A 15,856-nucleotide genomic window follows, 5' to 3' on the forward strand; every position below is an offset into this window, starting at 1 on the left:
CCTCGTGGAGTACGGACTGTAAAGACAAAATCATCCGATCAATTGCTATGAAGAAGCAAAATGGAAGATATTATGTAGTACTCAGAACTTGAATAGGATCAATTGTATTGAATGAAATCCATGGATGCGGTATCAAATGCAATAAATACACCGAGAAATCAATGCAAATCCTACGGCTTACTGCTAAATATATTGCACAGGAAGTAAATACCTATACCTATAGGTATCCAAATAGGTATCTTCGGGGGAAGCATTTGTTCAGATCAAGGTGTTAAGCCCGAATATCCCTCTTTAATTTTCATTAGGGGATTGAGGCAATGTCCTACAAATCCTCAGACTAACCAGATCTATTTCACTCAAGGAATCTTCAGAACCACTCGGCCCTCAACCTCGGATTTCTCAAGACGCTCTAAGACATTGTTGATCTCATGCAGCTCGAATACTTTAATATGTGCTTCCACGTCTTTCGCCACGGCCATCGACAAGAGCTCATCCATCTCTAGGGCAGTACCGGCGGAATTACCCACAATAGTGAGCCCTAGCAAGACAATTAGCATACACCTTTGTATGAATCGAATCAAAACAGGCAATTCAAACGGAAAAGAGCAGAGTCTTCACCTTTAATAATCATGTCCAAAGGGGTAGCTGGCAAGTTGAATGGGACACTAGGAATTCCAACACAGACTAGAGTTCCAAGTGGTCGCAGCATTTGTAGGCTCTGCTCATATGCCTTTGCACTATTAGCTGTACAAATTACACCGTGAACACCTAGTCCGGAGGTTAATGTCTTAGCGCCATCAATGATATCGACTTCGCTAAAATCAAGGAAGTGCTTGGCCCCGAGTGAGAGACACAGTTCCTTCTTCTTCGGTCCTCTGTACAGACTCAGCAAAAGTAGTTGATCCAAGACACGACAAGGGTAGAAATTAGTAGAACCTACTTATCAATGGCGAGCACATTCAACCCCTTTTTCGCGGCGATCTGCACGCCCCTCCAATATCATGTCAGTATCCTAGCACTAAAGGGCTCGTAGTCGTTCTTGGGTCAACACACATATGTCCAAGGCCGCCTCCAGCGCCAAGAATAGCAAGCCAATCGCCGGGTCGAGGCTTTGTCTTCATGATTGACGAATACATCGCAATGCCAGCTATTCAGAATTAGCGGTGAAATAGCCCAAAGTAATACTTAAGCATACCGCATAGAAGTGGTGCTGCTAGTTCAGGAGAAAGTGTCGAAGGTATCTTAGTGACATGGAGTGCTGGGCTAACAATGTACTCTGCAAAATTCGATTAGCTATTAGATCAGAATCATGTCAGGGGTTGGAGTCCCCACGTTGAAATGTCCCCGGGACATTCTTCAATGACAGCCATTAATATTCTAAGGTGTATACTATTTTGACGCACTAGTACACATTGGGTCATTGATTAGACTTACAGCACCAGCATTCTTCTGGCTTGGACACGCGGTATGATTGATAGCGCATATCTCACAAGCAAGACAAGAGCTATAAAGCCATCTGGTAGTTCAATTAGTCCACCAGTAATCCAAAGATGTATTCGCTATCTGAATTAAACACCAACCTGATGCCGACTCTCTGACCAATCCACTGGGTTTCATTCACTTGTGGTCCGACTATTACATGACACAACGCCATATTAGCATGGCTTTGGCTTTGACTAAATAACGGTAGATATAGATATATCTCACCTGCAATTACTGTTCCCACGCCCTCGTGGCCCGCCACATCAGTTAACATTGGCGTATCACCTCGGATACTGTGTATGTCTGTATGGCACACGCCGGAATATTCGAGTTTCACGAGTAGGTCCCCGTCACCTGGAACGGGAACCGGATGGGCATGAATAATTTCCACTCCGGACGTTGCAGATGCCCCGGATGACGGAATGACGGCTGCGATCTGGGAAGAAGGTATAGTCATTTTGGGTGGATTATGAGTTTTCTAGTATAGGCCAGGACTAGGTTGTCCAAATAGTTCCAGAGTTAAAGTAAGAAGAAGGATTTGACGGAGGTGGATTGATCAAACCCCTCACAGCTTTGATAGGATGCGCTTGTTTAGGCCATGCCTCAGATGCGGGGATTGTTGCATTTCCTTATCTTTCGGGTTATTGTAAGTCCACGTTTACGAGCAAGATGGCATAGACGCTGGATACATAAAAAATGAATGGATAGATCAGTTGTGTAGGAATAGTATATCGAGGTTAGTCAAGTTGTTATTTCCAAGGTTGCGCATGCCATTGTTCAGTCCTGTCACAGATACTACCACACTGATGCTTTAGTGCTATACTAATAATCAGATCAATAGGCATCCGGGCAGCCTCCACCGCATACTACGAATGGAACTTCAAGTTGACACACCTAGGCCAATGGTCGTCTTCGTCGATATTCAGTACCATGCGCGGAAAATCGCGTTGAAAAGTTGTGCTGTAGCTAGGCAAGTCTCATATCTTCCAGCCTCAACGGCATTTGAATTAAAGTATTATCTTTAGAAGCCGCAAGGCACTTACACCTCAAATAATGTAGCAATATAAGACAAGGACTCTGTCGGTCTAAACAGAGACGAAAGGAAGAAACAACTCAGCACTCTCCCCGAATGCAGGTAAACGGCCTCAAGTCGCGTAAGAAACTTGAGGATCAAGGTATATTAAAGATCAAAATCTATAGCCCGACAACAAAGTTTCATTTCATGCGTTTTCTGCTTGGATGGTTTGCTATACGAATGTCAATTAGCGCGCAATACCCAATGTATTCGAGGAGGGAAGGGAAGACAAACCACCAGCCAATCCATGCCTTCATTAATGCCCTTTCCATCGATAGCAGAGCAAGCGACAATGCTCCAGTTGCGGTCGCGCAGTTCTCCCAACTTCAAAGCCTCCGAGATCTCTCCCGCACCCTTGGCGCCGGGCTGGTCTTGCTTGTTGGCAAACACTAGTAAGGCCGCCTCGCGGAGCTCCTCCTCATTCAGCATGGCTGCCAGCTCATCTGCGGCAGTTCCCAACCGCTCAATATCTGTGGAATCGATGACGAAAACAACGGCAGCGGTGTTTGCGTAGTAGCACCGCCAGTAAGGACGAATGGATGTTTGACCTCCGAGATCCTATAACCACCGCCGTCAGTAGGGGTTCGACTCTGGAATAACCTCGAAAAAAGAAACCACCTACCCAGACGTTCAAATTTAGATTTCGATATGTGACTGACTCGACGTTAAATCCAATAGTGGGAATTGTCGTGACCACCTCGCCGATCTGGAAACACCAGATATTAGTACTCAACGCTGTGAACGCGCAGATGCGCCGGATTGAACAGGTAGAGACGACATACTTTAAGCCTGTAGAGTAGAGTTGTCTTTCCAGCATTGTCCTAAAGAAAGAGAGACAATCAGTTATCAACTCCCGTGACAAATTACCCTCAAGCGTGTTCTTGGAAGAGCCATTCCACCTACAAGACCCAAAATAAGGATACGGATCTCTTTCTTAGTCCAGATCAAAGACCACAGACGCGATAATGAAGCTCCCATGGCTGTATGTGAATGCGTTGCTTGGGGCGATAGCTTTGAGAGTCGGACCGCTGGGATATTTCTCAGCAGCAAGTATGGAGAGTCGGGGGATAAGTGGGTGGATACAGGGTTGAGTCGCGGATAGTGTTGGGAGGTAGAAGGGTGTTCAGACAACCCTTGGAAGCACCAAATGACTATGAAACAATAAAGGGAGACCGTAGATTGGCAGAAGGTGAGAGTGAATGAAAGGAGGGACGACTCGTTTGGTGGCAACCGCATTGGAGGGCGATCGGCCTGTGCGGTGGGCGGTCAATCGGCGATGTGAATGGCGCGCCGCTTCTTCACGGCCTGCGCGAGCTCGAATCGTCTTCATCTGTCGGTCTCTTCCTCAATTACCCCCTCTTCAAATCGCCGCCTTCTGTTTCGACATAGTTCACGACAAGGAGATATCGACCTTCCGGTTGATTCCATTGTCAACCCTCCCAAACATCTTGCGCGCTCCCTAGATCCATCCCGCACTTAAGCACCGGCTCTCAATTGATCGACGAACCCAGTGGTTACGAATACAGATCGCTCATAATGGTGGGCAAGAAATCAGGAAAAGCCCTTCGGGACGAAGGTAGGCCTCTATATCGGTCCAAGGACTAGCACAGTTCATTGCGAATGAGTATCTGATACCGAATCACCAGGCCTAGAGAGAACAGACAACAATATGGACCTGTCTAGCTGGCCGCAGGTCCCGGCTATCAATCAGAAAAATTACTATACGTAAGTCTTTGAGGTGGACTTTCTGGGACCAGACCAGACAGACTCAGGAAGACTAATGCTAATTGCGCATTCGTCCACTATAGTGATTATCTCAAGAGGGATGACCAGTACCTGGCGTTCAGACTCCAGAACGAGGAAGCACGAACTAAGATGGCCAAATCTGCCAAGGATAAAGATCGCGCTCTTGCCATGGCTAAGGCCGAAACAACAGAGGTAGAGGGGGATGCTGACGGCGATGCAGCCATGGAAGATGCGGATGAGACACCAGTGGAGGCTGCAGGCTCAAAAGTCATTGTCATTCACGTTGGGAGTCAGAACTTGCGTATTGGTCTCTCAAGCGATGCTCTCCCGAAAACCTTACCAATGGTCATTGCCCGCAAGTCAACCACGAACGAAAGCGAAGACCGGCCTGAGCCTAATCCGAAGCGGATGAAACGGGAAGATGGTACAGAGGAGGAGCCCGAGAACAAATTTGGCCCTGAGGTAAGCTTTATACATCCATGCCACTTCTGGCCGGAATCCTGGGACATGTTCTAACCAAGGACTGCAGTGGTCTGCTGAATTCAACAGAATGTCTTCAGAACTTAAAGTGCGCATGCGACAGAACAAGCGACGCATGCTGCCTAATTCTAAGGATATGGTCGTCAACTATAACCGACGCCAGACCCCAGAAATAATCTCCGAGCACAATGATCCATCACGCGTGGAATGGACTGAATTGTCCAGCCCACCACCTGAATACATTATCGGACAAGACGCACTTAGGATCCCGGATAATTCAAATCCTCGATACAAATTGTATTGGCCTATTCAAAATGGATGGTGCAACGAATCAGACTACAAGAGCAAGCGAATGCTCTTCTTGGACATCTCTCTTATTCTTGAGGATGCAATTAAAACCCAACTGGGACTAACTAGCAAAAAGGACTGGCCTCAGTATTCGTGCGTGTTCGTCATTCCCGATCTATATGACAAGTCATATATCACCCAGATATTGGAAATGTTGATGCGCGAATTTGCATTTGCCCGGGTGTGTTTCATCCAGGAGAGTCTGGCAGCTACCTTTGGTGCTGGTTTTACCTCTGCCTGTGTGGTTGATATTGGAGCGCAGAAAACATCCATCTGCTGTGTGGAAGAGGGAATGTGTGTGGAAAATTCAAGAATTAATCTAAAAATGGGTGGGCAAGATGTGACTCAGACGTTTGTCAAGATGATGCTGCACGACCACTTCCCTTATTCTGACATCAATCTCTGGAGGCGTTACGACTTCTTGCTTGCTGAAGAATTAAAGAAGAATCTTTGCACTATGACCGAGGCCAATGTTTCCCCTCAGGTGTTCGATTTCCACCTTCGTGTGTCTGGCGAGGACACCCAAAAACACACTTTTAGGGCATTTGATGAGGTCCATCTGGCCCCTATGGGATTATTTGAGCCCACCATCTTCGACAACGATGATAAACTCAACGGCCGACGAAGGCTGATTGAGCGATCTGTTGATATATATGATGGCCAGCCCAATGACCCTATCTCTGGTGCCCAGTCAGAGATCATGACCGCGCTCGCACCTGCACTTCCAACCAATGGAACAGCCAACGGCGAAGCACAGGCGGCGCCAGTTGAGCCACAGGCAACGCCAGCTCGTCCCCAGCCTTCTAACCCACTGGACCGCGTTCAGGAGCAGGACGCTACGCCTCACTCTTCAGTTGCCGGTTCCCCGGCACCAGAGGTTGCGGCAACTCCACAAGCAGGTGGGAATAGTACACCCGCTGCTGCTCCTACCCCAGCCGCGCCGCCTGCTCGCCCGGCTGTGGAATACCGAGATGACATTCTTCCAGTCTTCGCACTGGACAATGCAATCCTGACGTCGATTGCTCATGCCGCTCGCTCTGACGAGAAGAAGATGCGCGATTTCATTGGCGGAATTATGATTGTTGGCGGTGGTAGTTTGACTAGTGGTCTCAACCTCTTTCTGGAAGAGAGGTTACAACTTCCTCCGTCCCGGGTTCGCGAAAGAAATCATGATCGGTGTGCCACCTAGAGATTTAGATCCACAGGTTGTTGTTTGGAAGGGTGCAAGTATCTTTGGAAAGTTGAGTGGTACCAATGATAGCTGGATTGGTCAGCTGGAATACGACCGATTAGGGCATCGGTTGATGGCCTACAAATGTATGTGGGCATACTAAAATGATACTTAAACATGCGTTTGTTCTTAATTTTTTTCCCTTCTTTGGGTCTATATGGTGGGTGTTGAGGGTACAGGTAATATTTTGCGATTCTATCAAAAGACATTAGTGCATAATGAAAATATGCTTCTATTTTAAAACATCTAATCTTCTTGATTTATACGCGTCGAAATTCATAGTTAATGGATGGCACGTGATATTAAATACCGGACTTTCATTTCTTCCGGAATGTCCGAGAGTGGAGGCGGTCAATGCAGGCAAAACAGTTTGACGAGTTGAGACTCGCAGTGCTTCACCAGCCGATTTCCAGCTATGAGAACAGCACTTTTCCAGCGAATTTTTGGGGCTTCGTGACTTAATTAGTGCTCCGAGCTTCTCAACGCAGATAATTTGTTTACTTTGCTTCATCGCCTTCACATATCTACCGCACCACAAGGTAATTCCTCGATTCGATCTTTGCGCGCGTTCTGAATGCTGATTGCGCATTGGCATGACTAGATCCTCCTTCCTTTAGTCACGGTCAGAGTACACAGCAGAGATTCACAATGTCAAAGTCCAAGGATTCCCAATCATCTGGGAGCTTTCATCAGGAGTATATTGCCTCACTTCGCTATCGCAATGATCTCCCCCCCTCCGGATATGCCCCCCCAAACTGCTCGACATCCCGCATGAAGGCCTTAGTCGTTTCGTGACCCCGGGCTTTGCCTCAAATTTGGCACGTCGTGAAGAGCCTAACATTGATGTTGATGCGGAGGGTGGTATGCCCATTGACCTTGTTGGTATTCCTGGCTTGCACTTGGGCGATGAGAGCGGTATGTTTTTCGGTCCTGCGCGAGACTTGTACAAGATCGCTAAATAGATGATAGCAATCATGGCCCCTGAAAACCCGCAGACAATTGATACAGCCGATCTGCCCCTCTTGATGACACTTGACCAACTACGAAATCCTGCCCCCAAGAATACGAATGTCAGTTTCCTTCGTCGCACTCAACATATTTCAGTGGACCGCGCCGCCGCGGCCACGACTGCGCCAGCCAGGCCACAAGCGCGGGCTGGAAAGAAGGGAAAGACGTCGGTGGATGATCCCAAACATGTAAAGAAATACATACAAAAGGGTTTCGATATTGCTTACCCGGAAAGCAAGCATACCGGCGAAGATACCGAGAGTCAGATCCGTGGTCTACCTGCCACTAAGTCAGAAAGCGATGCTTGGGCGAAACCTGTGCACCCGGACAACCCGAAGCTCAAACCTGTTGGCTTTTTCCCAGTGCTTCCCGATCTCCATGGGTTCACCGACCCAGGCGGTTTCCTCCAATTCAAGTTCGATAAGGCACCAATTCCAACTGCAGGTGGTAAGCGTGACAAGCGTCTTGATGTGGCTATTCTCCGGCCGCATGCACCCGAGGAGCGCATTTGCCAAGAGCATGCGTCGAAGGTGGCACTTCACAAGGCCAACCCTCAACTGTATCCTGATCCCGGTGCCGTGCCGTGGGATTACGATCTACTTCTGCCCGAGAAGCGCGAATCCACCAAGGACATTCGCATTAGCATGGACTTGAATCACCCCAATCGCGATAGTGAAGACCTTTACACCAACGAAGGTTCGGACGGAAGCAAATATCACCGTTACGATCGTGTCCGTACCTTCGCAACAAGCGGCCAGGTCATTAACGAAGACAAGCTGAGTGATGTTGCTATCTCCATGAACTCAGGTGATGAAAGGCAGCGGGCCGCGTATTATTATCCTATTGTGGCTAAGACACGTCTCAAGCCTGAGCGTGCTCGCACAATTGCCCAGGCTGGTCTGGCTCCTGGTGCCTCTCAGGTACAACAAGAAGAGCAAATCGACCAGATGCAGGTTACTGTCCGCGACCCTGATGAATCCGAGGTATACAAGCGTGCTCTGCACCGCGCCAACATTGATCCAAAATTTGGACAAACTCTTCCTCCTCCACCTGAATCCCCCGTTGAAGAAGACGCACCCGCAGAGGTAGAACAGCCTGCAGAAGAAGATGCGGCTGACGAGGATACTCGGATGAGCGATGAATAATGGGCGTGAGTGATGAGGCTTATGCTTTGGATGGGCTTTTTCTTTCTTGCACATTGCAATTTTGGAGTATGTCGGGCCTGGCGTCTAGGTAGCGAGACAAAAAGGCGTTTGTATTCTAGATTTACTATAAAGTCTCTCTGAATGGTATCTACTCAACGGAGCTATACTGGTACCTGTTCTCGTAATTCAACAGTTTCAAGCCTGAAGGCTCGCAAAAACGCCGAGTTGAAGATCTCAAGTCGAACCCGTAAATTGGACGTAAATTGGAGGGATTTTGCAGTACCTACTGCAAGGTATAAACCATACTCCGCTTGGGCAGGGCTCCAACCAAAGCTGAATTGGAATAATCGAAGCATACGACTACGAATAAGGATCTAACTCCAGAGCTGAACTCGGGGCCACTCCTTCAAATATTCAAGTACGGGCAAAGCTATGTGTTCCAGCGCTAGAAGATCGGTACGTAGATATCATATATCAATTAATCATAAAGGATCTAGAAACAACTGGCTCAAAACATCATTGCAATCACTCTCAAACGTCATTCATAACTTCATCTTCAGGCAGTGCATAACCCGACGGTGTTCCATATTTATATCGTTCCAAAGATCGATTGATACCCACGATACCCCAAGCAAAGACCGCCACATCACGAATTGTGTCCATGAGCTGATTAGCATGTGGCCCTGCTGTAGCACCGTCATCTTCCCGTGTATCTGCCTGGAAAGGAGGCTGAGCAAAACTGAAGGCCCCGGCAGATCGATATCCAGATCCGGCCCCGGAACCTGAGCCTGAGTCTACGCCTGAACCCGAAGCCGAGCCAGATCCAGATCTAGATGCCATAGTAGACATAGAGTCATCCCCACAGAGTGTTTTCTTGTCTTCTGGGTGAATCATGCCATGTGAGGGTACAGGTTGAGGCTGCGGCATTGGCCCGTAGGAAATGACAGGCTCCAATGCCCATGGAGCTGCGAAGAGCCCACCAGTATAAGCTGGGACTGGCTGTGGTGGCAAAGGCCCAGCTGGAATTGGAGCCCTAGCTCGACGAAGAATGACGACTAAACCATCCGAAGTACAAGAAACGACAGCTTCCAGTTCAACAGGAGGGACGTCGTGAGCGTAACCGGATGAGCCTGTAGCTAAACCAGTATATGAATGACCGTCATCTCCGGGCATATCTTCATTGTCGTCTTGCAAAGGGTTGCGGAACCAAAAGCGCAAGTATGCAATAGAATCATTTGCCTTGGCACCCTCAAGACAACGGACAGCATCTCTTAAGCAATTCTCTTGAATGCAGTAGAAAAAGCTTTTAGAGACCAGTTGGCGTGGGCTTAATCCTAGGATTTCCTCAACGCCGCTGGTAGCATACATAATGGTAGCGGTGCGAGTAAAACGGTTGACAAATAAAGCAGCCCGGGGTTCATGAAGTGGTTCGATGAGCCCCCGTGAGAATTTATGGGATATAAACGTGAGCATATGGTATCGAGGATCGTTAGGTGAAGAGTCGAACAATTGGCGCACAATAGGAGCATCGACGGCACGTTCTTGAAATTGTATCAGCAGAGAACAACCATAACCAAAGGACTAGATCATGAGCAAGACAAGAGAATCAAATTTACATCAGGGAATGATATGGGTATATCTTGCGTGGTACAACTTACTCTGAGTCCCCTTTCCCCTCCCATAAATTGTAGTACTCGCGATCAACACATCGTACACAACAGTAAAGACACACTCGCAGCCAATCCAGGATCCATCTTTATGCCGAATAGAACAATAATTCAACACAGCCGCTTTATCCAGTCGTACACCACGACCATGGACACTTCGAGCCAAAGCTAGTTCCTTAGGATGGAAGTATTCCCAACAAGAGCGATTCACCACCTCATGTGGCTGATAGCCCAGCACTACCTGGATGCTGTCCGATGCATACAGAATAGACGCGTCACGCGAGAGATCTGTCAAGCATGTCAGACACAAAATTCATTTGTCACATCATTAAGCCAAGCGGCATCTACAACAATCCTAAGAGGAGAGACCTACCGTGAATTGTGATGAAAGTCGTGTCCATCGCGGCTGCAGAAGAGTGGAACCCGCGCTACCCCGCCTCCTCGCAGGATGGGAGAAAATAGTAAGGGAAAAGCGAGTCAGCAGAAGACTAGGGAAAGAGAATCCCGATACTCCTGAATGTGGGTTACCCCCAAACCAGTAAAGGGCCGAGAAAGAATCTGTTCGGAGTGGAAGAAGTTCAATGGGTCAAGGTTCGCACTGACAGCGGCTCGGCTGGCGGGCACTTGGTGGTCCGCAACGGCTGTCAACCATGGAATAGTGTGGAATAAAAAGAGTCAGGAACAAATTTAATGATATAAAACAATGGGATTGTATATGCAAGAGGTTTATATTAAATATGATATATATAAATGTGTGTGTGTGTAGTATATTAAGTAGGTATGACGCTGGTGAAATAGCTGAATATGTATTTCAAAATCAGGGATGCGCGGTGTTGGTCGTAAACATGGGACTCATCAAGGAGCATCGTATATTAAGCAGTGCCAGTCTTCTCAGCATCGCCAGGCTCGGTTCTAGGTGCATTCTTTTGTTCACGGTAATTGTCAACGACTTCAGACTCGACATTCTCTTGGAAGACATCGACATGAGTATCGGCAAACTTGCGAGCGCTCGTCTTTTGCTCAAAGAGCATGTCCAATTCGGCAAACGAACGACCCATGGGTTCAGGAACACGGAAGTATGTGTAGATAATGCACAAGAAGCAGATGCCACCCCAGAAGAAACCGGCATAGTTGCCCCAGTCCCAAGCACCTGGGTTAAGCATGTATGGTGTCAAGACACCACAGACAATGGCAACAATGTTGTACAGGCAACGACCGAGGACAACAGTCTTGATCTGGAGCCGACGGGTGGATAACTCGGCCACAATCGAGTAGCAAACAGTTCCAACGGTGAGTTGATAGAACAGTGCCCAGATCAGCATCAACGAACCGGTAGCCATCGATGCGGCGTCCCGGTGCGAATCAGGTACAAGTCCAAGGAAGCCCATAACCAACAACATGGCACAAAGTCCACATAATCCATATAGACAAAGGGTTCGACGGCCAATACCAAGAGTCATCAAGAACCAAGCACCAAATACTCCGAGCATGTTGATACCGTACTGTCCCATAGCAAAGGAGTAGGAATTGGAGGAGCTAAGTCCGGCTTGCTCAAGGAAGTACGTCGAATAGTTTGAGAACGAATTGCCACTGAGGTTCTGAATTGCCCAGACCATGCATACGATCTCCGTCCGGCGTCGATCGGTACCTTTGAAGCAATCCAGGTAGCTGGCTCCGCTGGTGATTTTAGCTTCCAGAGCCGTCGTGTGTACCATCATGGCAATTGTTTCATCGGCGTCAAAGTCTTCTTGTCGGTCCCGGTTTGTCAATCGTTCCAAGGACCGCTTAGCATCCTCCGTACGTCCCCGACGAACCAACCACCAGGGTGACTCGGGTGCGAGCGTAATTGCGATGAAGAGAGGCAAGGGCCACATCCACTGCAATCCATATGGAATTCGGTATGCCCATTCATCATCGCGGTTCAGCATTCCCTTGATCACGCCAATTCCAATGAGCTGGCCCAGACCCCAACAAAAGTTGACGTAGGTGGTCAAATAACCTCGCAGAGAGACAGGACAGACCTCTGAAGCATAAGTAATGGTCAATGTCTGGAACACACCCCAGGGGATACCACACAGAATCTCCGCCGCGAGTAGGGCCTGAATATTTTGGGCTGTGAAGAAGATTGCTGTCCAGGCGGTCACTAGGATCAAACAGGCCATGAGGGTATACCGATATCCAAAGCGTTCGGAGGCGAAACCGTTAATGAATAGACCGATGATCTCACCGACATAAGCACCGTTGCTCAGACCAGATTGCCACTATAGAATATCACGAATTAGTACCAATTTCCGGTTTTCGTTGTTCCCCTGGAAATTGGAGCTGGCTCGCCACGTAGTGTTTGCAGCATAATGACAGGAAGAACACCATAGTTGATGGGTATATATTTCATAACTTACCCTTGCCGGTACTTGGTAAGAGCCATTACTCTGAAGCTCGCCATACTTGCGATTGAATTGAGGAAAGGCGTAGAAGTTGTTCACCAAACTAATATCGTACCCCTCCATGGCAATACACGTTGAGATCAAGATACTCCACGCAACAGCCTTAGGATAGATTTTTATTCCCTTCCACATGCCCATTTGCCGCTCCTTCTCCGTTGCAGCTCTAGCCTTCTGAATGATCTTCTCCATACTGTTGTCAGAAACGGGCCCATCATTGGAGGGGTATTGCCCCAGGGTATCGTCCGCGGGAGCAATGGCATCGTGCGCCTTGGTATCGGCCATGATGAAGGATCGACAAAAGCGAGCCAAGTCAGGAATCGAGGCACACGGGTGTAATGTAGAATTGAACCGAGGGGGAGGGGTGATTCAAGTCGAGAGAGTGTTCAGACGGATCCAGCCTCGGAGGTCGGCGGGTCAAGAAAAAAAAGGTGCGTACCCACCGGGACGTGGAAACATTCGCACGCGAGCAATTCAGGGGGAAGAAAGTATCTTTTTGAATTGAACTTTTTTTTTCCCTGATTTTTTCTTTTCTGTTCGCCTCTTCTTCTCCGCTTGAAAATTTCGGCAACAGACGAAGAGAATAGACTAGACAGAATGAGGAGAGAGATTCCACTGGATTTTGCGGGGAACGCGGGCTCAAAAAGTGTCCAGAAGCAAAATTTTCGCGGGATCGAAGCTTGGCGCTTGAGTCGCCACTTTGTTTGGGAGTTGAATCTATTCTTCTTACATACTATGTAGTAGATTTTAACCAGATCTACACTCTCTACAGTAAATATAGTGAGGCTGATCTCACTGGGTTACAACCTTATCTTGCCAAGTAGAGTTTGTGTGCCAATCGTGGCTGCTTATTCTCCGACCCTTGCATGCGGAATGTGACAAACGCCGCATCGGGTTAGAGACGAGGTTGCACCCGCGTTTGACAGCTTCAAATTGACTCGGAAACAAAAATTAAAATAACTCAGAGAGTAATTAGAATGACTTTGAAAAAGAAAAGAATCAAGACAGATACTGTCTGTCTATTGTGTCTATATTGCATTCAAGTATACACTGGATCAAAACCGCCTTAAGGAAGAAGTCGCGGATCCCGGATCAAGCGTTCCATATCTTCTGCACGAATGTGAATTGAAACATCAACTCCATTGTCAGTCCAACTTGAGCGACTTCTTTCTGAGCGATCCATTGCTTGATCTGAAGGTGGTGCATCTTTGATCAAGACATCGCCATCTAAATCCGGAATTACCCCCTCGGCATACCGAATCGGACCGTTTAACCCAAAATCTACCTCGTAAATGCCGACCCGTGCCCAACTTGTAACAATAAGATGGCGAGACCCCAAAAATGCCTGCCAGATACGCTGTGGCGCTTTTTCAAATGCGACACTATGAATATGTGCAGCAATTGCTTCAGGTCGGTTTATTTGATTGATCGTTTTGCGGATGCATTGTGCGACGGCCGTATTTTGCTTGTCCTCGGGTATATCCGTTGATGCTAATTCCTTCCCAATCATCTCGACTTTGATATTCATGATGGGTGAACCGATAAAGTTGTCTCCAAGATTAAATATTGGGCGTATACCATATGTCAGATTGCAGTGGACTAATTCACGATCTTCTTGCTGGTTTCGAGCTCGCGCGATGCACGACCAAATGTGAGCCAAAACAGCATCGTGTCGACTAATTCGCTCGGATATTCTGCTTTCTAGATTCCTATTATCGATGCTGTTCCAAATTTTCTCCACTTGGCAACGAGTCAAATGGACAGTGTAGTGCGAGACAGGTGCACTAAAGTCCCATTCTGACCATGGCATCTTCTTGCCCACGATGGGTAGATCCTGATTTTGGAACGGCTCTGGGATTTCTTGAGGCCAGGGACACTGAGATGGAGCTGCCCACCAGTCGTATCTATGTAAAGGAAGATTTTTGATCTGTTGCAGTGCTTTGGGATCGACTTCTTCTCCATTGATGTCTCCCATGGCCATGGCGTCGAGTCGATCAGGTTCGAACACTGGTTTGATAACGGACTTGGGTGTTGGCTCTAAGTCTCCCAAAAGCCAACGGCTTATCCTTGCCCAGTCTTTCACGAAGTGTACTAAAGTGTGGACATCGGCTAAAGGGTGTGCAAGCTTGACTCCTAAGACAAAACCACCGCATGCTGTCTTCGTCAATTGAATGACACAAGACGGTGGCAGAAGACCCGTTCCTTCATCAACCTTCAACTCTTTCATTGCAGAGGCCAAACGCCGAGAAGGGAGAAAACTCTCTAGTGGTACTTTCTGACGGTCGTAAAGGGGTCGCTCTTTTACCCTTGATGCCGGAGACAGGGCTTCAATTGTTGCAGTGGAAGTCGCAGTAATGAATTCAACTCCAGGGTCTTGCGATGACCCAAAATGAGCATATACTCGACCAAATCGACGCGCATGTGGGGGGGAATTGAAGTACCTCCTTCTCTAGTTTCGTTGAATCAAGAGTTGTGATGCTTTTCAAGAGACCGGTCCACTGGGGATAGTCATTCAACGAGACCTTCAGTGACTGGCGAAAGTGATCGAACAAATCAAATTCATCATGCGCAATGCTGTCTGCGGGACGTTCGAACAGCCAAATAGCAATAGTTGAAGCAAAGTCAGTGGTCGTAGCATCCAGAAGTGAAAGAGGCACTGCTCTTTCAATGGGAGTTATGCTGGGGAACAGTCGTTCGGACTGGACCATTGTGGTTTCGATCTCCATGTTTCTCTGATGGTATGAAAAGTCCGCTCTTGTTCAATTCGCAGAAAGGAGGAACTATCATCGTCTATTAAATATGAAAATTCTGGAATCAATTCTGCAAGGCTGTCGAGCCGTCCTAATCTAAAGCGATTCTCTTGGCGACAGCATGGTTGGCGTACCCGCTAGCCCTGAACGAGAGCCCGCGGGGCAGTGTTAATGCAAAAATTGGCCTGGAAGTCACAATAGGCGACGCTAGCATTCTGAGTACTTAATGAATCATAGTGAATCATTCACAGTCTTCCAACTATGTTTTGATTATTTACCTAAATAGTCTTGGGTGTTCCTTGACCCTGATCTGCGTTGACTCTACTACTACTACAGTACAATACGTATCTAAGAACAAGGAAGTCAAGATGATATCATAGTAGCGAAAGCGGCCAACATACAAGTAGAAAAGGGTATTTGGGGCGATTTTAACTCCTTTTCCCCCCCAATATATCAGATAAATTATTATTACAGCCGAAAAAA

The 15,856-nt window shown here is 47.7% G+C and overlaps 8 protein-coding genes across 8 annotated transcripts; 3 read left to right on the plus strand and 5 right to left on the minus strand.

Moving 5' to 3' along the window:
- Nucleotides 1-356: 356 nt before the first annotated feature.
- On the minus strand, nt 357-1,939 carry N7469_001146 (zinc-dependent alcohol dehydrogenase; the record flags this gene model as incomplete). The annotated part of the gene is made up of 7 exons (XM_056640066.1): nt 357-538; nt 598-875; nt 941-991; nt 1,054-1,147; nt 1,196-1,274; nt 1,435-1,504; nt 1,581-1,939. The coding sequence occupies 7 exons, from the start codon at nt 1,937-1,939 to the stop codon at nt 357-359; spliced, it is 1,113 nt and encodes a 370-aa protein (XP_056505823.1).
- A 763-nt stretch (nt 1,940-2,702) lies between these two features.
- Nucleotides 2,703-3,535, minus strand: N7469_001147 (ADP-ribosylation factor family protein; the record flags this gene model as incomplete). Its single annotated transcript, XM_056640067.1, has 5 exons — nt 2,703-2,729; nt 2,792-3,115; nt 3,180-3,263; nt 3,340-3,378; nt 3,461-3,535. The coding sequence occupies 5 exons, from the start codon at nt 3,533-3,535 to the stop codon at nt 2,703-2,705; spliced, it is 549 nt and encodes a 182-aa protein (XP_056505824.1).
- A 558-nt stretch (nt 3,536-4,093) lies between these two features.
- Nucleotides 4,094-6,465, plus strand: N7469_001148 (putative chromatin remodeling complex subunit (Arp8); the record flags this gene model as incomplete). Its single annotated transcript, XM_056640068.1, is given in 5 exon segments — nt 4,094-4,133; nt 4,204-4,282; nt 4,366-4,765; nt 4,833-6,307; nt 6,321-6,465. 5 exon segments carry the CDS (start codon nt 4,094-4,096, stop codon nt 6,463-6,465), a joined length of 2,139 nt encoding a protein of 712 aa, XP_056505825.1.
- A 545-nt stretch (nt 6,466-7,010) lies between these two features.
- N7469_001149 (uncharacterized protein) lies at nt 7,011-7,324 on the plus strand (the record flags this gene model as incomplete). Its single annotated transcript, XM_056640069.1, has 2 exons — nt 7,011-7,057; nt 7,147-7,324. 2 exons carry the CDS (start codon nt 7,011-7,013, stop codon nt 7,322-7,324), a joined length of 225 nt encoding a protein of 74 aa, XP_056505826.1.
- Nucleotides 7,325-7,336: 12 nt separating this feature from the next.
- On the plus strand, nt 7,337-8,515 carry N7469_001150 (uncharacterized protein; the record flags this gene model as incomplete). Its single annotated transcript, XM_056640070.1, has 1 exon — nt 7,337-8,515. The coding sequence occupies one exon, from the start codon at nt 7,337-7,339 to the stop codon at nt 8,513-8,515; it is 1,179 nt and encodes a 392-aa protein (XP_056505827.1).
- A 531-nt stretch (nt 8,516-9,046) lies between these two features.
- Nucleotides 9,047-10,583, minus strand: N7469_001151 (PAS domain-containing protein; the record flags this gene model as incomplete). The annotated part of the gene is made up of 3 exons (XM_056640071.1): nt 9,047-10,056; nt 10,174-10,470; nt 10,556-10,583. The coding sequence occupies 3 exons, from the start codon at nt 10,581-10,583 to the stop codon at nt 9,047-9,049; spliced, it is 1,335 nt and encodes a 444-aa protein (XP_056505828.1).
- A 471-nt stretch (nt 10,584-11,054) lies between these two features.
- Nucleotides 11,055-12,908, minus strand: N7469_001152 (putative MFS alpha-glucoside transporter; the record flags this gene model as incomplete). The annotated part of the gene is made up of 2 exons (XM_056640072.1): nt 11,055-12,443; nt 12,582-12,908. The coding sequence occupies 2 exons, from the start codon at nt 12,906-12,908 to the stop codon at nt 11,055-11,057; spliced, it is 1,716 nt and encodes a 571-aa protein (XP_056505829.1).
- Nucleotides 12,909-13,689: 781 nt separating this feature from the next.
- Nucleotides 13,690-14,850, minus strand: N7469_001153 (transferase family protein; the record flags this gene model as incomplete). Its single annotated transcript, XM_056640073.1, has 1 exon — nt 13,690-14,850. One exon carries the CDS (start codon nt 14,848-14,850, stop codon nt 13,690-13,692), a length of 1,161 nt encoding a protein of 386 aa, XP_056505830.1.
- Nucleotides 14,851-15,856: the final 1,006 nt, after the last annotated feature.

The sequence above is a fragment of the Penicillium citrinum genome (genome assembly GCF_028827155.1).
Source record: "Penicillium citrinum strain IBT 23319 chromosome Unknown utg000001l:1.0-4955037.0:1.0-4956770.0, whole genome shotgun sequence".
In the NCBI taxonomy this organism is placed as follows: domain Eukaryota; kingdom Fungi; phylum Ascomycota; class Eurotiomycetes; order Eurotiales; family Aspergillaceae; genus Penicillium; species Penicillium citrinum.